We start from the raw sequence: 19,272 nt of genomic DNA on the forward strand, positions 1-19,272 counted from the left end.
TATCATAAATTAGAAGTATCCATGTTATGTTACTCACTCTCGCGGGTTCATGCTTTTACCTTTTTACACAGCAGGAAGCACCCATGCTAGATCTGGGTTCTTCAGATGCTCTTCCTGGAGTTCTCAAAGTGTTAAATGTAGCATTCATACACTGGTGGAAACTCCTACTGCATGGCTTATCATCAATATGGTAAAAATGGTTTCAACTCCCACGTGGTTTCCACTCCACCAGAAACTCTGTGTTGTGGGCCCAAGCAATACTGTATGAATATATCATACTCTTGTAACAGTTATCCAGTGTGCTATCATCCCTTCCAGATTTTTAAAGTTTACCAACCATTTCAGTGATGCATGGTCTACTCAAACAGTGAACTTTTTACCATACAGGTAGTATTAATATAATAATTGAGTGTTTCATGAAAACAACTGTAAGCGGTACTTTCTTTGTTGTACAATATCTGCATTCACGAGACATGAGCATTTGACAAGCATACACGATTATACATTATATTTCATTCTGCAATTGTGATAATACTGCTCAACTTCCACTATCATTGGTACCAGTATCCAAGAACTCACAGTCCTATCATACATTACAGCAACCTGGGATTTCTACTAAAGCATGCTTCAGAGACTGGAATACTTGCATACCTTATGCCATCGGAAGTGCATCCCAACTTAATGAGAACTGATAATAGTGTGGCAATCTTGTAGAAGTTGGATACAAACTGTCAATACTATGACAGGAAATATGAGAAAATTCGGACTTCTCTCTTGGTCATAGGTTGAGGCCAATCTCACACTACTATTATTCTAGCAGGATCTATGGAATTTTCATCTCCATCCACAATATGACCATGCACGTGAAAGAATATTTTTCCCGGTTTCAGTTTTAAGCCTGCTTTTTTGTTCTCTGGAATACTATTTTCAGGTTCTCAAAACAGCAGCCAAACAACAAGACATTGTCAATATAGATTAGAGACTTCACCTATTATAGCCCCTTTAATGTAAGCTTCTTTTGCCCCTCACAAGTATGAGGTGCATGAATCAAAACTCATACGAGCCATCTCTATTGCTGTGAGCAGTATTAGTTATATTTTTATCATTTAGCTCGAGTTGCTAGTATACAGATACCAGGTCAAATTTATTGAACAACTGGCCCCTTCCAGTTACATCCAGGCATTCATCTGTTTGTGTTAGTGGAGAGCCATCAACGTGAATTAACACATTCACCTATCTAAAATCAATATAGAACCAAAGTATACTTTCCTTTTTCTTGACAGTCACTACCGGTGTTGATCAAGCACTCTGAAGGGTGTATGTCCCATCCTTTAACATCCACTGTACCTTACTGCTAGCTACATCCCTAGTGTTCCAGGGAAGCCTGCACACTGGTTAATTGGATGTGCATCACCTGTATATATATGATGCTGTGCGATTATTATTCAACACATTGGCTATCTGGTCTTACAAATAAATTGGTATACTGAGCCAACAAGTCACTGGGAGGCTGTCACTTCATTGAGGCTAGATTATCTGCATAATTCTTAACTAGCAAATTTAGATATATTGGTAACCATGTATTTACTTTTGTACACGACTCAATAGATAAAACCCTACTTTTACTGCTAGTCTCAGTTACTTTCACTTTACTTACATTTAAACAAGAAACTAAATAACTGATTGTACATAATTGCAAACCAACACCAGAACTTCATATCTCACTGGACAGAATAATACTAATTCTGCTTGCATTCTGGACATAAAACAACTTTTATTTCCTGCGTGGGCTCAATAACCATGTCACATGACCCTATTATACTCAACTTTGTCCATAGTAAACTAATTGTGTACATGGGTGTTCTGTGACTTCCTCTCCCACAAAGACTCGTGCAGTCCACTATTCCTGTATTTAATCTTGCCAACATCATATTACTCACTTATAGTACATCAGTTCATCTGATGCACAGATGAAATTGGCAAATAAGCTCTGCATTACCTCCATCCAATTGGCGACGACTACCTTCATTCTGTGAGTGATGCTTCCTAAACATAGTTAAAGAGCTATATCTCCATTCACATATAATTTCTTCATTTGCCAGAAGGAAGTTTGTGTCAATTAACCGAGTGGTTGTTTTGCTCAAAGTGTCTGATATAGTGTAAAATCTATCAGTGCTCTGGCCACTTCTTTATCAACCCAGAACTGTTTCTCTTGCCCTTGTACTCTGACAAGCGCATACTAAGTTGCAGCCAGCTTTGAGAAGGCTGTGCTGACCAACTTTTTGTTACGACCTGTCCATTGCATTCCTCCATTTCAGTGGCCAGACGACTTGGATTCTGGTAGTTTCCCAAAACTGTATTGGCATTGTTTACCAGCTGCTATTGGTTCTCTTGCAACCATTGAGCCATCTATAAAAAAAACCTAACTTTTTCTACCTTGCTACTTAGCAAGATATAGGTAGTTCACTCAACAGTGACCCAATGCTCCACAAACAAAGCAAATGCTTTGTTCTTAGGGGGTTCAGGACATCTGGGTGAAGCATAGGCAGCAGCATACAAACCATGGAAAGACCAGGATAGCCTTGTCTATTTAGTGGATACTAATGCTGGGATGTATGATTGGTTGGTTAACCATCAATTGGTCTTGAGTTTGATGAAATGTTGGTGTCTTGGTAGGTATAGCCTTTGCAGACTTCTTCCTCTCTTGTGACTGGTTTTAAGTTATCAGTTCATAGTGCATTGCCACAGAAACTGCCTCAATAAGGGTGAGAAGATCTCTTATAGCTAAGTGGTTCCCCATTTCTCTGGTAGCCCTTCCACAAACTTGTCAAGAAAGTTATTTTTTGCAATACATACATTAATACTAAAATGACACAAATCATTCACATAGACTGTAAACACTCTGTGTTACCCATTTTCTGTGTATTTAGCTTGGCATGATGGGTTGCTCAATATTCCTGGTCAAACATTTGACAAAACTAGGCAACGACTGTCTCACAGTCCCAAAGTTGGACTTTGCTCAAGTGCCTGATGGAATCCAGGGCCAGATGGTCTAGACAAAAGATCAAGTATTATACAGCCTACTCTGTAACCAGCCATTTTAAGTAGTTACCTGCTTGAAATACTTCAAGAAAATGTCTAAACTTTCTTCACTGTACCCTTGAAAGTCGGAAGAGTGATTCATTTTACCTCATCATGGGGAGCCATGGTCAATCTTTGGTCCAAATCAGCACAGTAACTTGTTGATATTGGCATCTTGTCTGTTGGCTTTGTCCCACACCAGACTCCTCAGCACTATAGTTAGAGGCTCACCACTGCCCCATGAATTACCAATTTTACCATTTGGTGCCTAAAATCCAACCCACTGGTAATATAGTTCCTGTTGGTGAATATCATCCCTCAAATGACACTTGCAGTCTTCTCTTAGTATACTTAGATAGCTCCAAACATAGCTGGGGTTGGATTACTTTGACTGGCAAAGGTCTGGAGGGTCTTAAATGGGCTGCCTCATTCAGTTTCAATCTAAAAGATGCTACATCAATGGAACAATCTTCCATCATCTTTGCTTCTCTCACACTTAAGTTGATTCTCACATGAGAAGCATGAACAGTTGTTCTGGTTACACCAAATATTTTCAACCCTTCTTTCCGAGTCTTCAGCTACAATGAGATAAGTCATGTACCTTTGCAGCAATGGCAAAAATCCAATGTCCAGAGAGGATTCATCCTAAACTCAGCAACTCTCTTCCTTCATGGCTGACTCTTCCTCTTGGTTCTAAAGCTTTAAGTTGTGGAAAATGCCATTTCTGATAACAATAGGCCCTTTAAACCTAACTAACACAAGTGTAGGAATAAAACGCAATACATGTGTCAGCAGGAAATTCCATAGAATATGCTGTGGTCAAGACACCAACATTCTTATCCTTCCTATACATTGTGGCATATTCAGGTAAAACTGATTATTTCTTAAGCAGTGGGGTAGGTTCACCGATTAACAAAAAAATCCAACAATATATATTTATTAGAATAGTGCTAAACTTCTCTGAACACATGAGTCATGATAAAAAAAATAGAGACTGGACACAATGTAAAGTATAAAAAGCACAACCTATATTATAATTCAATACACACATAGTGTATGTACTTTCTTAAATAATGGACTGTTGCTTTTACTGGATTGGAAGTATTCTCTCTCCAAATCTGACTAGATTTTTTTTCTGGAAAAATTCCTCATCTGACAATCACAACAAAGATAGATTTTCAAGTAGTGTTTTGAAATACTTGAATGCTTGCTTCCGAGCTTGTCCACATGCTATTTTACTATGCATATTTTCCTTTGTTAGATCTGTTAACAGAGGGGCAGTTGTAGTATAGTTTGTAATATTGTCCTTGTAGTAATCTTTAGTTACAGTAATAACTTTTGTTTGGGATCTTGTCTAATATCTTAACATTTGGACCAATCTATAATTCAAAATATCCATACTTGAGAAGCCTACGTAACTCTTCTTAGTCCACTATGTACTTGCCTCTCCAGAATCTGCTTGAAACAAGATGTATAAATTTTCCAAATTAGTATATGTGTGTCACCATGTTAATTATAAAATTATCACTATGTTCAACATCTTTCAAAGTTTTCTCAACATTCCGACTGCAGGTGCTGAAGCTACTCTGAATTTATACTAAAATAGTACATTTGAGGTACTTAAAAGCAGTCTTCAGTTCATACACCTCTGATACAGTATTTGCCAATAACCTTTACTTAAATCGAATGTCATTCAAGTGGTAATCGCCAATGCACACCAGTTGACCCATCTGGTTTCTTCAAAAGAACCACTGTGCTACTATCATTTGAGATAGAGGGTTCAATCATGTCCAAATCTAACCTTTGTTGCATCTCCTCAGAATCTTTGGAATTGAAAAAGGAACTAAATAAGGCTTCAATCTGATTAGCTTTTCAGTGGTTAGTAAAATGCCACATTCAATTAGATTTATACAACCTAGTCTATCTGTCAACACATCAGCACCTCCATTTAAGAGGGTTTTTATTTCCCGTTTTTGACAGTCTGATATTTAAAGATTAACATCTTTTTCTATAGTACTGAGAAGTTAGTGCAAATCTTTCAATTCAGTAACCATATCATATCCAACTCGTGCCTCTGGTGTAAGTTTTGGCACTCTTGTAAAATACTTTTAGCATATTTTCATACAGTCTTCAAGTAATCTTCAGTTTCCACCTTGTAATTTGCTTCACCACATTTACTGTGTATCTTAAACTGGTCTTGTGACTACACAAGTTTATTTTCACTAATAGGTAACAACAATAGTATTTGATCACCCTCCTTGATTCTTCTCCTTTATGACTTATTATAATAGGTCGTATATCTTTGCTCTGATTTGTTGAATTCCTCAGGTATGAATTTACATGTTCTTTCCAGTCATTTTCATAAACTCAGCATGTTGTTTTTATTCCAGAATCTATATCTCCATACACAAATTCAAATGGGGAAGCCATATGCTCTCTTGATGTGCCTCTATAAACAATTAGAATTGGACTTAAGTAGTGATACCATATGCTCTCTTGATGTGCCTCTATAAACAAGTAGAATTGGACTTAAGTAGTGAAACCATATGCTCTCTTGATGTGCCTCTATAAACAAGTAGAACTGGACTTAAGTAGTGATACCATATGCTCTCTTGATGTGACCCTATAAACAAGTAGAACTGGACTTTAGTAGTGATACCATATGCTCTCTTGATGTGCCTCTATAAACAATTAGAATTGGACTTAAGTAGTGATACCATATGCTCTCTTGATGTACCTCTATATACAAGTAGAATTGGACTTAAGTAGTGATACAAGTTTGTTCTTCAAACATTTTCTTTAGAATTCAGTTTAAAGTTCTCTTAAAAATTTCCATCAAACCATTATAAATAAATACCAGTTGTGAGCTACTTAAATGACAAGTTGATTAGCTTTGTTCATGACATCTGATGTAAACTGTGAACCTTACATCCCTAATGGTACTTCAAGTCAACTAAATATATGTTTTAATGCCATAGCTATCATTTTTGTTTATTAGGTCTTTAAAAGCCATTGTTTCTAGGTGACGAGTTGTGTAGTCCACCGTAATCAAAATATATCAATTCTTTGCTTCTGACACCAGTTCAGTGGGTTGTCATGCCTACTGTGAACCATTGAAAAGGTATAAGAAGCATCCTTCCTAAAAGTACTCCCCTTACAGCAGATGTACTACAGTATCAGCAAGACTACATGTAATATCAAAAGTCTGCATTGACCAATGTACATGAATTTGCTCTCAAACAGCAAGGGAATGCAACTGTAAAGTAAACGAGGTGTTATTTCTAAACAATCAAGGAATGCAAGTTCAAGCCTGAGACTGGACATGCTGTGGAAATGGCCAATGACATGGTAGCAATTTAGCCTACAGCAGGATAGATCTGTATCTAGTAGACTGATCTATTGAAATATGTATACAGTGATCAAATAGTGTGCATAAGATTATGTAGCACATAGATAAGCTCCAAGTCAGAGGGTGATGAGAGTATGAAGTATCATCTTAGGTCAACTGATGTAAAAGAAAATGTAGAAAGTACTTATGTGGTTGTGAAAAACAAGTCATATGAGGAAGCCCCTGAAAAAAGAACTGCCAGATAGCTCTAGTGGTCAATTGAAATGCCAAAGTCCCAATTACTATGGCTGGGATTAACTGCTGGACCAAAAACTAGGTCAGTTATTTCATTGAAAATCAGTGACTGAAAGGACCTAATGTTCTTACTTTCTGAACTATTCTGTGATATTTTCACAATGAAACAAAGGCACTACATTTCATAATTTCCATTTGATTATCACAAAGTTCGTATGGTTAGTTTGTTGTTAGATTGAGTGAACCAAAAGGTCACTGTGATCCTTGCTTTCAAAGCTATCAAGTAGTTTCACTATAATATTTCTTTTTCTGTGATGCCAACTGAAATAATGGTTCAGCCACTGGTGTTTGGCTAGCCATCTAAGAAAGAAAATGTATGTTACCATGGACTATTGTACTTCACTTCAGTTGTTCAGAGTATGAAAATATATTTATTTTAACAACAGAACTAATGTTAATCCTGTCTGCAATAATTTTAGCTGAAAAGTCTCAGTTTGGCTGAATTATGCTGGTTATTACTTATTTCTTGAAACTGAGTGGGGAAGTCAAATTTATCAGTTCCTGGATGGTAGTACATTATAGTACCACATCTACCAATACATTGGAAGCAGAGGTAGCCCGTTCAGAAAAAGTAATTCTAATAATAGTAGTATTTGTGTGACAGTCTACAATTATGAATATACATATATACATGACATGAATGAATGAATTACCCAGAGATCACAACTCTCAAGCAATATTTGAAAGAAAATAAAGGATGCAGATAACAAATGTTAAGGCAATTAGATTAGCAGTAAGCTATGATTACTGACTGCAAAGCATTACGGTGCAGCCAATATTTCTATTAATGCAGGGAAGAGAATGTCTTCAGTTTTGACACTGTAATAATCAGTTTTTTTTCTTCTGAAAAGATGAGTAATGGGTGAGTTCATACCATATTTGAGTGAAAGGTTTTCCCCAACACTGTCAGTAATAGTGGGAAAGAGCACTTTCTATTAGACTGAATCAAAATATTTATAAAAAAAAGAAAACAAAAACTAGTTTAGTGATTTAGTCAAACCAAGTCTTTTTTTTTCTGTTAAAATATTACATGTAAACTGTATGAATATTCTTACCTCATGTGGAGTGGTAATACTAAAATTTTCATTCAAAATTTTAGCACGGTATCATCATCAATAGTATCAGTACATACAGTACTTTTTTTTTTTTTTTATACAAAGAATGACATTTTTAATGTAGTAGTACTTCCATGTAATTTCAAAACTTATTTTTCACTTGGAATATGAAATTTCAAAGAACTCTCACCCAACAACCGAGGTATAGAAGTTTTTCAATGTAAAGTTTGCCTTTTACCTGTCTCCTTTATATTAGCCAACCAAATGTTTTATATATTTATTTAAAAATTCATGGAAGTTAAGACAGTTTATAAGGAAATAATCAAAAATGGAGTTGCATTTCAGCTGATAAAAGTACAAACAATGAGGAACAAGACACCTATGTGTATTAAAATGATTTAATCTTTCAAAGATTTACAAATTTAATTCCAGATATTCTGTTTTGAAAGCATTGATAAAACTTTTATTATAAATTACGTATGAATGATTTTATGATTGCCAAGGTTGAAAAGCAAGTATGCAGTTATACATCTATTTATCGAAAATCATAGAATATACTCATATAACAGATTACAAGGAGGAAAAAAGTCCCACGAATCTTACGTCAATTTTACATTAAGATCATTTTAAATATTTGGAATATAAAATTTTTCAGTACAACAAGTTACTGAAGTAGCTGAGATGGCAGAGTAGCCTCAAGATCTGAAAGAAAGAAAGAAATTTGTTCACAGGCTTTGCAAGTGTAATTAACTGTAGCTCGAAATATAAACATATAAATACCTAAACTATAACATTTTCCTCACAATTTGAGGAGAAAGTTCTGTACATTTCATCAAGTTTAAAATATTATTAAGGAGTCTTCCAATCATAGTGTTATGCTTAGCAATTAAAATAAAGGAGTCCTCTAATAATATTTTAGTGAGATTTCAAAAGAATACATAAAACAATACTTCTGAATACAATATTTTTACTAGTATGATTCACAAATTCAAATAAAACTCAATCCATTGACTGATTTTTATCTGCAAAATAATTTGTAAATTTACTTAAGAATATAAACTTCACATTACAGAGTTACATCTGAACTTGAACAAAATTAAACATTTAATTTCATTTGGTATTTCTTCAACACTCAACTGTCATGTGCTTGCAAACCGATTACTATTCTCCTATCACAAAACATGTAATAAAATATTTCATTTATTTTAAAAAAATGTAAAAAGTTACCTGTGAAGTTATAAGATTAAGCAGCATACAAAAATAATGTTTTTAACAAAATATTACATTTTTTCCATTAATTTCAGTTCATAAAAAAGAAAAAACTAGCTTAGTGTCTTACCTCAATAACAGGGAAAGTCTTGTATTAACACCTCAGTACATGATTAGATACCAATTACTCAGATGATAACAGTTATCAACTTGCCTAGTAACTCAAAGTAGCATCTGCTTCAGGCTTGGTAGTAGTGTACCTACAAAAATTACAGAATTTTACTTATCACATGAAAAATGGCCATGCTTTATATATTCACATGTATGTGCATATGCAATCTGACAAACAAGGAAATCACTAAGTAACACCAAGTTCTGATATAAAAACAATGAAGAGTAATTTATCCATTTTTGCAGAGATTACAGTGAAAATATAACTAAGAAACATTTTTCTGCATTTATCATTGTTATTTTCAATAATTGAAAATTTATGTCACAGCTTTGTAATTCTTCCATTACACTATCTGTGAAATGGCCCAAATGCTTGAACCAATTAATTAGTTTGGTTTTAATCCATGAAGTTTAAGAATTGTAAATGTTACATGTTGGAGCTTTCAAAGATCACAGGATTAATTAACCCGCATTTTCCAGTGTATTAAATCCTGATTATTCACTTGTGTATTAAAAGATGATTCGATTTTTAAATCAGTTCTCTATTTCAGAATACAAACAAGTGAAATAATTCAGGCTAGCTGACACACTAAGATTATTGCCTCAGCCCGTATGTTCAAAATCAGACAGGAAGTAAATCCTCACACATGCTCCGTTCGTTATTTCCTTTTGTGTAATAAACCATCGAAAGTTATAAACTTTCCACAAACTGCTGCATATGATATGGCCATGTGAGCAAACTTCAACTACAATCAAATATCAAAACGTAGTGCAGTAGAAATAAAATATGAAAATAAAAGATAGATCTTAGGAATAATTTGAACTAGTTAGGGCCCCTCAAACAATAACTGTGATGCTCCTAATTATTATAATGGGTTTCAACAAATAAAAATACAAAGTAACAAGTCTCATTATGAATTTGTTATAAAAAGATAAAGACAATGAAATGAAAATGTATAACCAATTTTACTTCAATTCTACTATATTGTAAAATTAAAAAATCCTTAAAAAACTATACAGAATTCATAATAAACCTTTAGGCAAATACATAGATATTCTTTCCTCTCAAGTATGCAACATCTCAGCTAGTAATATACCTCAAACAAACTGTACATTATAATCATGAGTGAGTACTATTCTTAAGGCACCTTACAAAACATAAGAGTTTAAACATTTTTCAAATATAAATATTTACTTGACAATTTAAGGTTACCACAAATCCTGGGTTTTAATTATTGCCGATGTTATAAGCTTATGCCCTATAACTAAACAGTTTTAATTTCTATACAAGTTAAATTTTTTTAAAATCTGTTTATTTACAAAAGATGACAAAATTTAGAAGTATAATAACTTGATATTTTTTTACCTAAAATTAATCTTTTTGAGACGCCCTGAACCTAGTATGCACAATTACAACTTAAGGCAGTAAAGTAAACATGTTTGGCTTTAACAAGGACTCTAGAATTGATACTTGATTATAATTGGCAAAAAACATGTAATACACTTCTTTTAAGGATTTTATAATGAACTGAGCCCAAGATCAAGAAATTAATGTAATTTCAAAACAAATGCCTAAAAAAATCTGTTTCTGTGTGTGACACTGATGTTTATGAAGATCTAAGAAAAAATATCAAAGTTTAGCCAAGATTTCCCCTAAAGAGGTTCAATATATAGCTGGATACACACACATGATCAATGCACCATTGAATATCATGGCAATTTCCACAAAAATATGCTTAGCATCATTCTATAGATAATTGCAAATTATATATAGTTTACATATCATGAACCACAGTAGTGGTTCATAATACAGACCACACATTTGTTCTTTATTATTTAATAGTGTTCCGCCAACCTACAGCAAAAATGGTTGTGAGTATTGTAATAAAACCTGGGCAATATTGCTAAATGCATCATTGTGTAGGGTAGTTTTTAAGTTTATTTGACTACCTAGCAAATAACTGCAGCTACATAACCTTGACACCAAATTGTTTTAATGTAGCGTGTGATTTATATGGAGCCTCGTAATCTACTACATGCATCCATATATAGCTGTGTGCAGGTCATGAATGTAATTTAATGTTTATGTAGGAGGCATGACACATGCACCATAACAATTAATAAGTTATTGTTGCAACTGTATTGATGTCTTGTATCATTTGTATATGTACTGAGTTCTTTTGGACACGACACTGCTGACAAGTATTTTTTTTTTTTTTTACCACTGCATGATTGATTTTGGCTATGTTAAATAAACATCTAGGCTGTCTCCCACAACAGAAATCTTTAAGCCATAGTTTTAAAAGATAGCATCATATCAGCAATCACAGTGATGTCAAATTATAGCCTTATTTGCATTATTGCAAACTTTACATATACAGTATATAGAGTAGCCATCCTTGAAGCTGACTATAAGGAGTGGCAAGAATTATGCAAGCAGGAGATGGCAAAAATGATGGTGATTTTAGGTGAAAGTAGGCAGAAATGTTGTAGTTATATATTTTATTTGGAGAATATTTAATTTCAGGCAAAGTATTGCAGCAGTGACAACTGACCAGAATTTAGGGTTGTCACAATGGAAGAGGGTCGTAGTCGTGTCACGACTCAAACTTCATCAGAAATGGAGGAAGAAAAAGATATATTAACCTTTTGCAGCAGAGGCTCATGCAAGTTGCATAAATTGAGTCATAAATTTCACTTGTACAATACATGCAGTAACTCAGATTTCTTAGTGTATTGTCTCAAAAACTTGCAAGATTTTGTTAAATATTGTAAGTATCTTGTACACAAATAATGATGGTTTTATAATTAAGTTTTTACTAAAAATATGTTATTTTTATATTGGAGTTACTTGCATTCAAACTATTAGCTAATCCAGTGCAAAGTGATTTTCATTTTAAGTACGAAAATACCTTTCTTATAGTTTTATATTTCATTTGCATAACCTCTAGAACCTTCTAAAAAGATATAAAAAGTTTAAGGTAAATTATTAATTTTATTTTTCATTTTCTCTACTATTATCATCTATTATACTAGCTATTATCATCAATGTACAATGCAATAAAATAAGGAAATACAAAAACAAAACATAACTTTTAATTTTCTGTAAAATTTTTTTCAAGTTTTCTTTTGTTAAATTCATAATTTCACCTCTTTTCCTTTTCATACACAGTTAATTTTTAATGTTTTATTTTCCTTTCTTGTCTTTCAGAACTTATTAATCTCAACACATCAACGGTACCCTTGAGGCATATCACAGTTTCTTTGAGAAATGTGCACAACCCTTCGACAAAATTCCATACAGAATGTAATATCATAAACTTTGAGAAAGGACATGAAAAATGATGTACGTTAAAAAAATGTTTAAATCATTTAATTATCAATTTTTAAAGATGTAAAACATAATTAACTAATATATAAAAGTAAGACCTAAATACAATTTAAACTGTATCTCTAACTGTAACATATTTAGGTAAGAAACAACCATAAGTGCTACAGTTGATCAAGCAGCCAAGAACACTATAGGCAATTTCATGTACTCTGTGATGAAGACTTGGTGCCAATTTCAAAATAACCGTTATTTTATACTGTAAAATGTGCTCATTCTAACTGTTAACATATACCTGTATGCAGTGTCTACATGGAACGGACAAAGCTCAAACAAATCTGTTGAAGGTGGGCATGGCAGCTATCAGGGATTGAAAATATTTATTACTTGTTTTAACTATATTCATTCAGAGTACTTTGAAAGGAACTAGTCAAAAGGTTCTCTAAGAATATTAGCAGTTAGACATACCTCTACTCTATTACCATCGTAGTATTGAAGATACAGAGCAAAGTAGAGATTTTTCATAGCTTGTTGGTCATATGGCAATACATCTGAAGTTAGTTCTTTAAAGGTATATTTTGTAATAATGGACTTAAATGTCAAAGTGTGAAAGTTCCTGGATTATTTCCCAAACAACCATGCTTTTCTCAAGGCCAATTGGATGTAGGGTGTTCAAGGGTGGGATCACCTCAAAATCTGTATTTGTTGTTAGATGGAAAGCAAACTGCAAATGTTGTTTATAAAGAAGCTTTGTTATAATTTTAAAATTTGGAGTTAAGGTATTATGTTCAAGTTATTATTTTGAAATATACAATTGTTGTTAAACTTACACTGTTTTAATTAAGTCTAAACATTTCCTGTCAGTTTTTCAGCTTATTACACTATAAACAGATGAAATATTATATATTCATGTAGTTTTTGTCTTGTGCAGAAAAACTTAAAACCTCTGAAGACATGTCATGAGATGGAAATCAAATAATAAAAACAGTAACAAAAAAAAGCTAAGAGGAGCATGATGAAACTATTTATGATTTTAAATAACGTATATAAAAAAATATTTAGATTCTCATTACTTTATCCTTTGAAACAGTATATTATAAAGAAAAACTAGTATCTGAAAAAAAAACCTTTTATCTTTACCACAGAAAAATATTTTACAAAACATAATACTATGTATTCATACACAACTTATTCATTATAAAATCAAGAGTCAGAAACTTTAAGTGAATCATACAAAGATACACAACTGAACGAAATACCTATATAAAACAAACTTTTCATTTTTTTAATAGTATGTATCTATGCATATTTGTTTTAACAATACTTCCAAAATAAACAATTTTTTCAACCCAACACCAGATTCATTATACGACTAATACCACCAACACCTCAAACATCCAAAGTATTAATGTTTAATGACACAAATACAATAACAAATTTGGGAAGGATGACTTACAAGAACAGCAAACAAATTCCAACGTAACTGACTGAGAAATTTGCATTTTTTTGTAGATAAATTGCACTCTCCATGCAAATTTCAGATAAAATGGCATATAAAAGAAGAGTTGTTGAAGCATTTAACAAAACTGTGCCTAAGCATTCCATAATACAAAATTAAAAAGGTTTACTTTATACTTCAATGGGCATAACAGCACAATTAATTTTAATAAGGATAGCATAACCTAAAAGCCACATTCAGATAAAATTCCATTAAGATAGTTCTTATGTCATCATCTAATCATATAACCCACCTCGATGTTATGAGAATCGCTCATTATTTCTTAGAATTATGAATAATTATTCAATCTCACACATACACATCCATTATACAGATTCCAGTATTAAGTAATTATCAAATTCACACCTCATCTCAAATGATACAGAAAACAGAGCTTTGAAATATCCCAAAAATTAAAGATATAAATGTACAGGCACTGATCCAATAAGATTTGAAACAAAACCTAATTATCTGTTTTACACTGAATTCATGACTTAATCAGGTCATATTCCTAAATATGTAATAAATTTTCATATCAAGTCGAGTAGTACTAATTTTTCTCTTGATTATTGCATCATTTAGAAATGGGTTCAATAGTGTCCATTGTGATACAACTACAAAACTGGTTGTCAAAGTTGACCTATTATGATTAGAATTCACTGCTACTATTGTGGAAACTTGAACGCAGACTTTTCAGCACAAATGTAAACGATTATTATAAATGGATTACCTTCATGAATAACCAAATCACCATCAAAATCCAAGAGACAGCAGTTTTCTTTGCTGAAAATTCTCTTTTTTTTTACCTTAATAATTTTCTTTCAATGAATATCTCATCCACACTGATGACATTTATTGCAATTCATAGTTGCAATTAACTGGAAATTTAAGGTCATCTTGTAATGCTTCCATAACAGGAAGTAGCACATATAAAAGAAACTAACTTTTGTCTAGATATAGGTTAATATATATAGATATAGAATATATATATAATATATATGAAAAAAAAAAGCCAGACATTTTGTATTCACGCAAGTTATACATTAGGACTTCTGCTAAGTTCTAGCATGTTTTTAGTAAATTTCCAGATGATAAATGCTCCAGAATTAACATTAATCTGAGTCTGGTTAAGTCGCAAACTTAGAGTTAAAAGAATAAACAAACACAAAATAGAGAAAGAGAAAAATCTGAAAGTACTTCAACAGTTACTCTAACCCAAAACACATGCATGGCCTTAACTTCCACTCAATGTTAAGCCTAATAAAAGCATCAAGAATAATACTGACCTCTTCTTTCAAGCTGACTCCATAATTTAAAACTAACCTCAAATGCAATTCAGCACTTTAAAACACTGGCAGATCTTCAATATCTTCCTACACATACTTCTTAATTTCTCTCATTACACGAGTTGAACATCAGGATGCAGTCATAACACTGACCAATTGAATGAGCATTTGTGTGAAGATATGCCTGATATTAATCTAAATAACAATTACTACGTTGTGATAAAATGTAAGTTCCTTTTTTTATTGTTTTACTGGCAAGGTATTATTTACAATTCTCAAACTACTTTTGAAAAACAATTAATACTGTGGTTAAAACTTCCTAATTACACCTACAAGTATTCCAGCATTTATAAGACGGTAACTTTTTGTTGTTGTTATACGAGTGTATTTTCTCATGACAACAGTTACATGTACATGTAATTACTTCAATATTAATCATAACTTTTCTGTGTACTCAAAACTAAATGGCATGCATGTTATTACTTGTAGTTTGTTTTTTACTTAAAATCTAGCAAGTAAGATTTTTATGTGGAAAGCTGGAAGAACTTTTTTGCCTTTCTGTAGAAAGAATTTTTTTCTTCTTAAGTTCTAGTAATTCTCTAATATTCAGATAATCATAATATCATCACTTTCATTGATTAACACAATTTATCATTATACACTTTAAACTAATAAATGATTTCAGTTATATGGTGAAAGCTCATCATAAGATTACTTGACATGTTGAGAATAATTGCTATGCAAGAACTGAAATAGTAACTTTTTTCATAAATTCCTACACATAGTTTGCTCTTTCTTTTAGTACTTCTTAAGTTATTACTTGAAATTAAATCTATAAAAAAATGGCTAAAAGCTATTTTGTTGGCAGTGTAGAAAAATTCTCAAAAAAAGTCTTGCGCAAAAAAGATTGAGTTAGCAATAGATATTTATAAATTAATGTTAATTAGTTCATTCTGGTCACAAAAATATTTACAAACTTCGATGAATATTACCAACACTTCTTTCAAATTGGTAAGGATACTCTCATTAAAATTTGTCGGGCACAACATTCTTGTGCTCAACGTTGTTTCTGTGTAAAAAACTTAGGACTTCAGATAAACATTATGTAAAAACAAACACACTTATGAATGAATGTCTTTTAGTATACTAAATTACTTTTGTAGTCAATAGCCCAAACACCCATTTTCAAAAAGATTCTTACTATTTCTTACCTGTCCTATAAATGTGTAATGAATTTACAATCACAACCATGAAAAACATCCGAGAAAAAAACCTTGCAGTTGTGGTTAGAAGTTTAATACTTGACTATTGAATCTGTCCTGTACTATTAACCCTGGTGAAACCTCAATGACAAAACATTGGCAGAAAATGTTTTTTTTAATTATCATCTGGAGAGTAAATGTTGCTTTTCCAAACTTTACGTGATTATTACACACAACCGTATAGATTATTAACATGCAGTTGTGTATCTATCATATCAAACACTGTCATTTTGAAAACCTCATAGCTTGAATACTTGTTTACATTTAATTGTAGAGAACATTAATACAGAAATTAATTTTCGTCTGTAGTTTATCCATCATATTAAATAATGTCATTTTGAAAACCTCACAGCCTGAATATTTGTTTACATTTAATTGTAGACAACATTAATATATAAATTAGTTTTCGTCTGTACTGCTTCACAAGGTAAAAGAATGACATTTCTTTAATCTTAATGTAATCCTAACTTGTATAAATTTCTGGACAATTCCCAGTTACCTGATAAATTGTACTTTGTAATTTATTACAAATTAAGCCATACTTAATTGGCTTAGGACAACTTTAATGTACAAAACTTAGTCTCAATGCATTTTTTAAATGTGAGATATGAATAAGTTACGATATTAATACCTTTCTATGAACAGAAAGATAAGTTTCTGCCATATTAAACAATATTTCAAGGTAAAGATAATACCATGTATGTGTGTGTGATGATCATGATACTATGGTTTCCCATTTCTAAAGAAATATTTTGATAGTTTTATAGTAGAGCCCTAACATCTTTTCTTTCACTATCAGCATGTATATGAAATTCATATAATATAAAATAAAATATAGTCTCAAAAAAAGCTATTTCTCCAAAACTTTGGCCTACATATTTCTTCTTGCATAAAGAATTTATTTGTTTATTAAAACACTTTATGGGTCCTTTCTTTAATACTGGGTTTAAATTCACTAATCCACAAAACTCTGAGAATATCAAGTCTTTTGGTATGACTAAACTACTTTATTACTATAACACGGAGTGAACTGGTTATCACAAAAGCGGAATGTACTACAAATGCTGGCATCTGGCCGCTGACAAAATTTGGAATTAACAATATAATATATAAAATACTCATGATTCACTCAAATACAGGAAGAGTCCAGAAACTTTCATGACCTCTTGTGGAAAGATAGGTATGATGTGGCGAGAATATAAGAAGTTAAAAATGGACAACACATAAAAAAGCACTGGCTAACCTACACTCCACTGATAACATTTGTGCAAACAAATTAAAATAGACATTTAGGGGGATAGGTAAGCTAGCAGACTAGAATCTATGAGGGGGGGCAATCTGACAACTGAAATTCTTCTATTAAGCTGACTGTAGGATTAGTTGACCTAGCTGATGCCTTCCTGTCAAGTTGACCTGCAGTCTTCCTGCCTCAAACATAAGGTACCTACAGCTTTCTCTGAACCCTGCCTGCCCTGGTTACATTCTGGTAGCTGCTTAATACATCCCTAAATTAAAATGTAAAAAACATTAGCTCAAGCTGATTTAAAATATACTTTACCAAACCTCTTTCTCTCTCTCTGATGCCAGAACAAACAACTTAAAAACCTATTCTGTGTTACAAGACACCCATTTTCTTTCCAAATATTTGAAACATTGATTTTCAGTGCAATTTAAACTCATTTTGTCAAAAGGAAACAATATTTTGGCTAATTTTATACTTTATTCAATAAGATAACTGAACTATGGAAGATCGTACTTAACATAAAAATATTCTATATGATCCATAATTACCTAACTACTCCAAATAATCTTAAAAAAAAAAAAAAGACGAGAATACACAAACACACAAAACAAAGCCTTACCCTTTATGTACAGTGCCGTTTTCTGAACTCAAAATCTTCTAAAACCACCAGATCCATAACCACCTGCAAAGAAAGAGGTTTCAAACATGAATGATTAATTAAAAAAAAAACTTTCAAATGTTGTAGCTAGTTAGCAGTACCAATAAAATGGTTTCTTGCTAAAGAAGATACTGAAACTGATAGGCATCATTGAAAAGTTGGTTTGGGTAAAGCAGGTATTTTGAATTTTGGATGAAAATGGTATTCATGAATTTAGTCAGCTAGAGTGCATTTTGATGACTGTTGCTTATAATTTGTCAAAAGTCATCTCTTGCTTTATTTTTGTACATTTCTAGATGGCAACTTTGACTACAATTGTTCAATTAGCACAGTTTTATGACAACACTCACATAATTACATATCGTTAGGTGTGATGGCTGCAATGAGTGGGTTTTATTTGAGAACTTGGGATTTGTATGTACTTTTAAGGAAGCTAGCAGTGAAGATGTGCAATTTGTTTGTAGAGTTTACAGGTTTGAGAAGTTGAAGGCTCTTCTAAATTAAAGTAGAGGTAACAAACAAAATGCAGTGTAAACTGTGGGAAATGGTAGCAGGATTTCAAAAAGAACTTTAGCTAGTACATGTAAGGGATACATCAGCTAACAATGATTTTCGGGAAGTTAGAAATAGTACTATTGTGGATAAAAGTAGTTGATTTAATTGTGATGAGCATGTTCTACTGAGCAACAGATTTCAGCCCTTGGTTTGTGCAGATGAACTACTGGAGGAAAGGAAAACAAAAGGGAGACAGAGAATGATAAAGTTGAGGAGGTTGTAGTTATATGTGATTCTTAGACAATGTATGTGGATAGGATAGTCTGTGGAGTAAATAGGGAGA

General features: G+C 32.4%; 1 protein-coding gene across 3 annotated transcripts in view; it reads right to left on the bottom strand.

Moving 5' to 3' along the window:
- Positions 1-8,161: 8,161 nt before the first annotated feature.
- The window catches only part of LOC106459208 (heterogeneous nuclear ribonucleoprotein A1, A2/B1 homolog), a 33,399-nt gene continuing 22,288 nt past the window's right edge, over positions 8,162-19,272 (bottom strand). The window contains exons 8-10 of one of the 3 annotated variants that reach the window (XR_002610528.1): positions 18,396-18,458; positions 9,119-9,248; positions 8,162-8,481 (exon numbers count right to left, since the gene is read on the bottom strand). Coding sequence is in view for 2 of the 3 variants with exons in the window: in XM_022385640.1 (XP_022241348.1) it covers positions 18,424-18,458 (35 nt within the window). In the remaining variant the exon portion in view is untranslated. Of the gene's footprint in view, positions 8,482-9,118; positions 9,249-17,502; positions 18,039-18,395; positions 18,459-19,272 lie in introns of those variants that run through there. The other 2 variants (XM_022385640.1, XM_013918812.2) reach the window with 2 other exon arrangements.

This window comes from Limulus polyphemus, unplaced genomic scaffold, assembly GCF_000517525.1.
Source record: "Limulus polyphemus unplaced genomic scaffold, Limulus_polyphemus-2.1.2 Scaffold575, whole genome shotgun sequence".
NCBI lineage: Eukaryota > Metazoa > Arthropoda > Merostomata > Xiphosura > Limulidae > Limulus > Limulus polyphemus.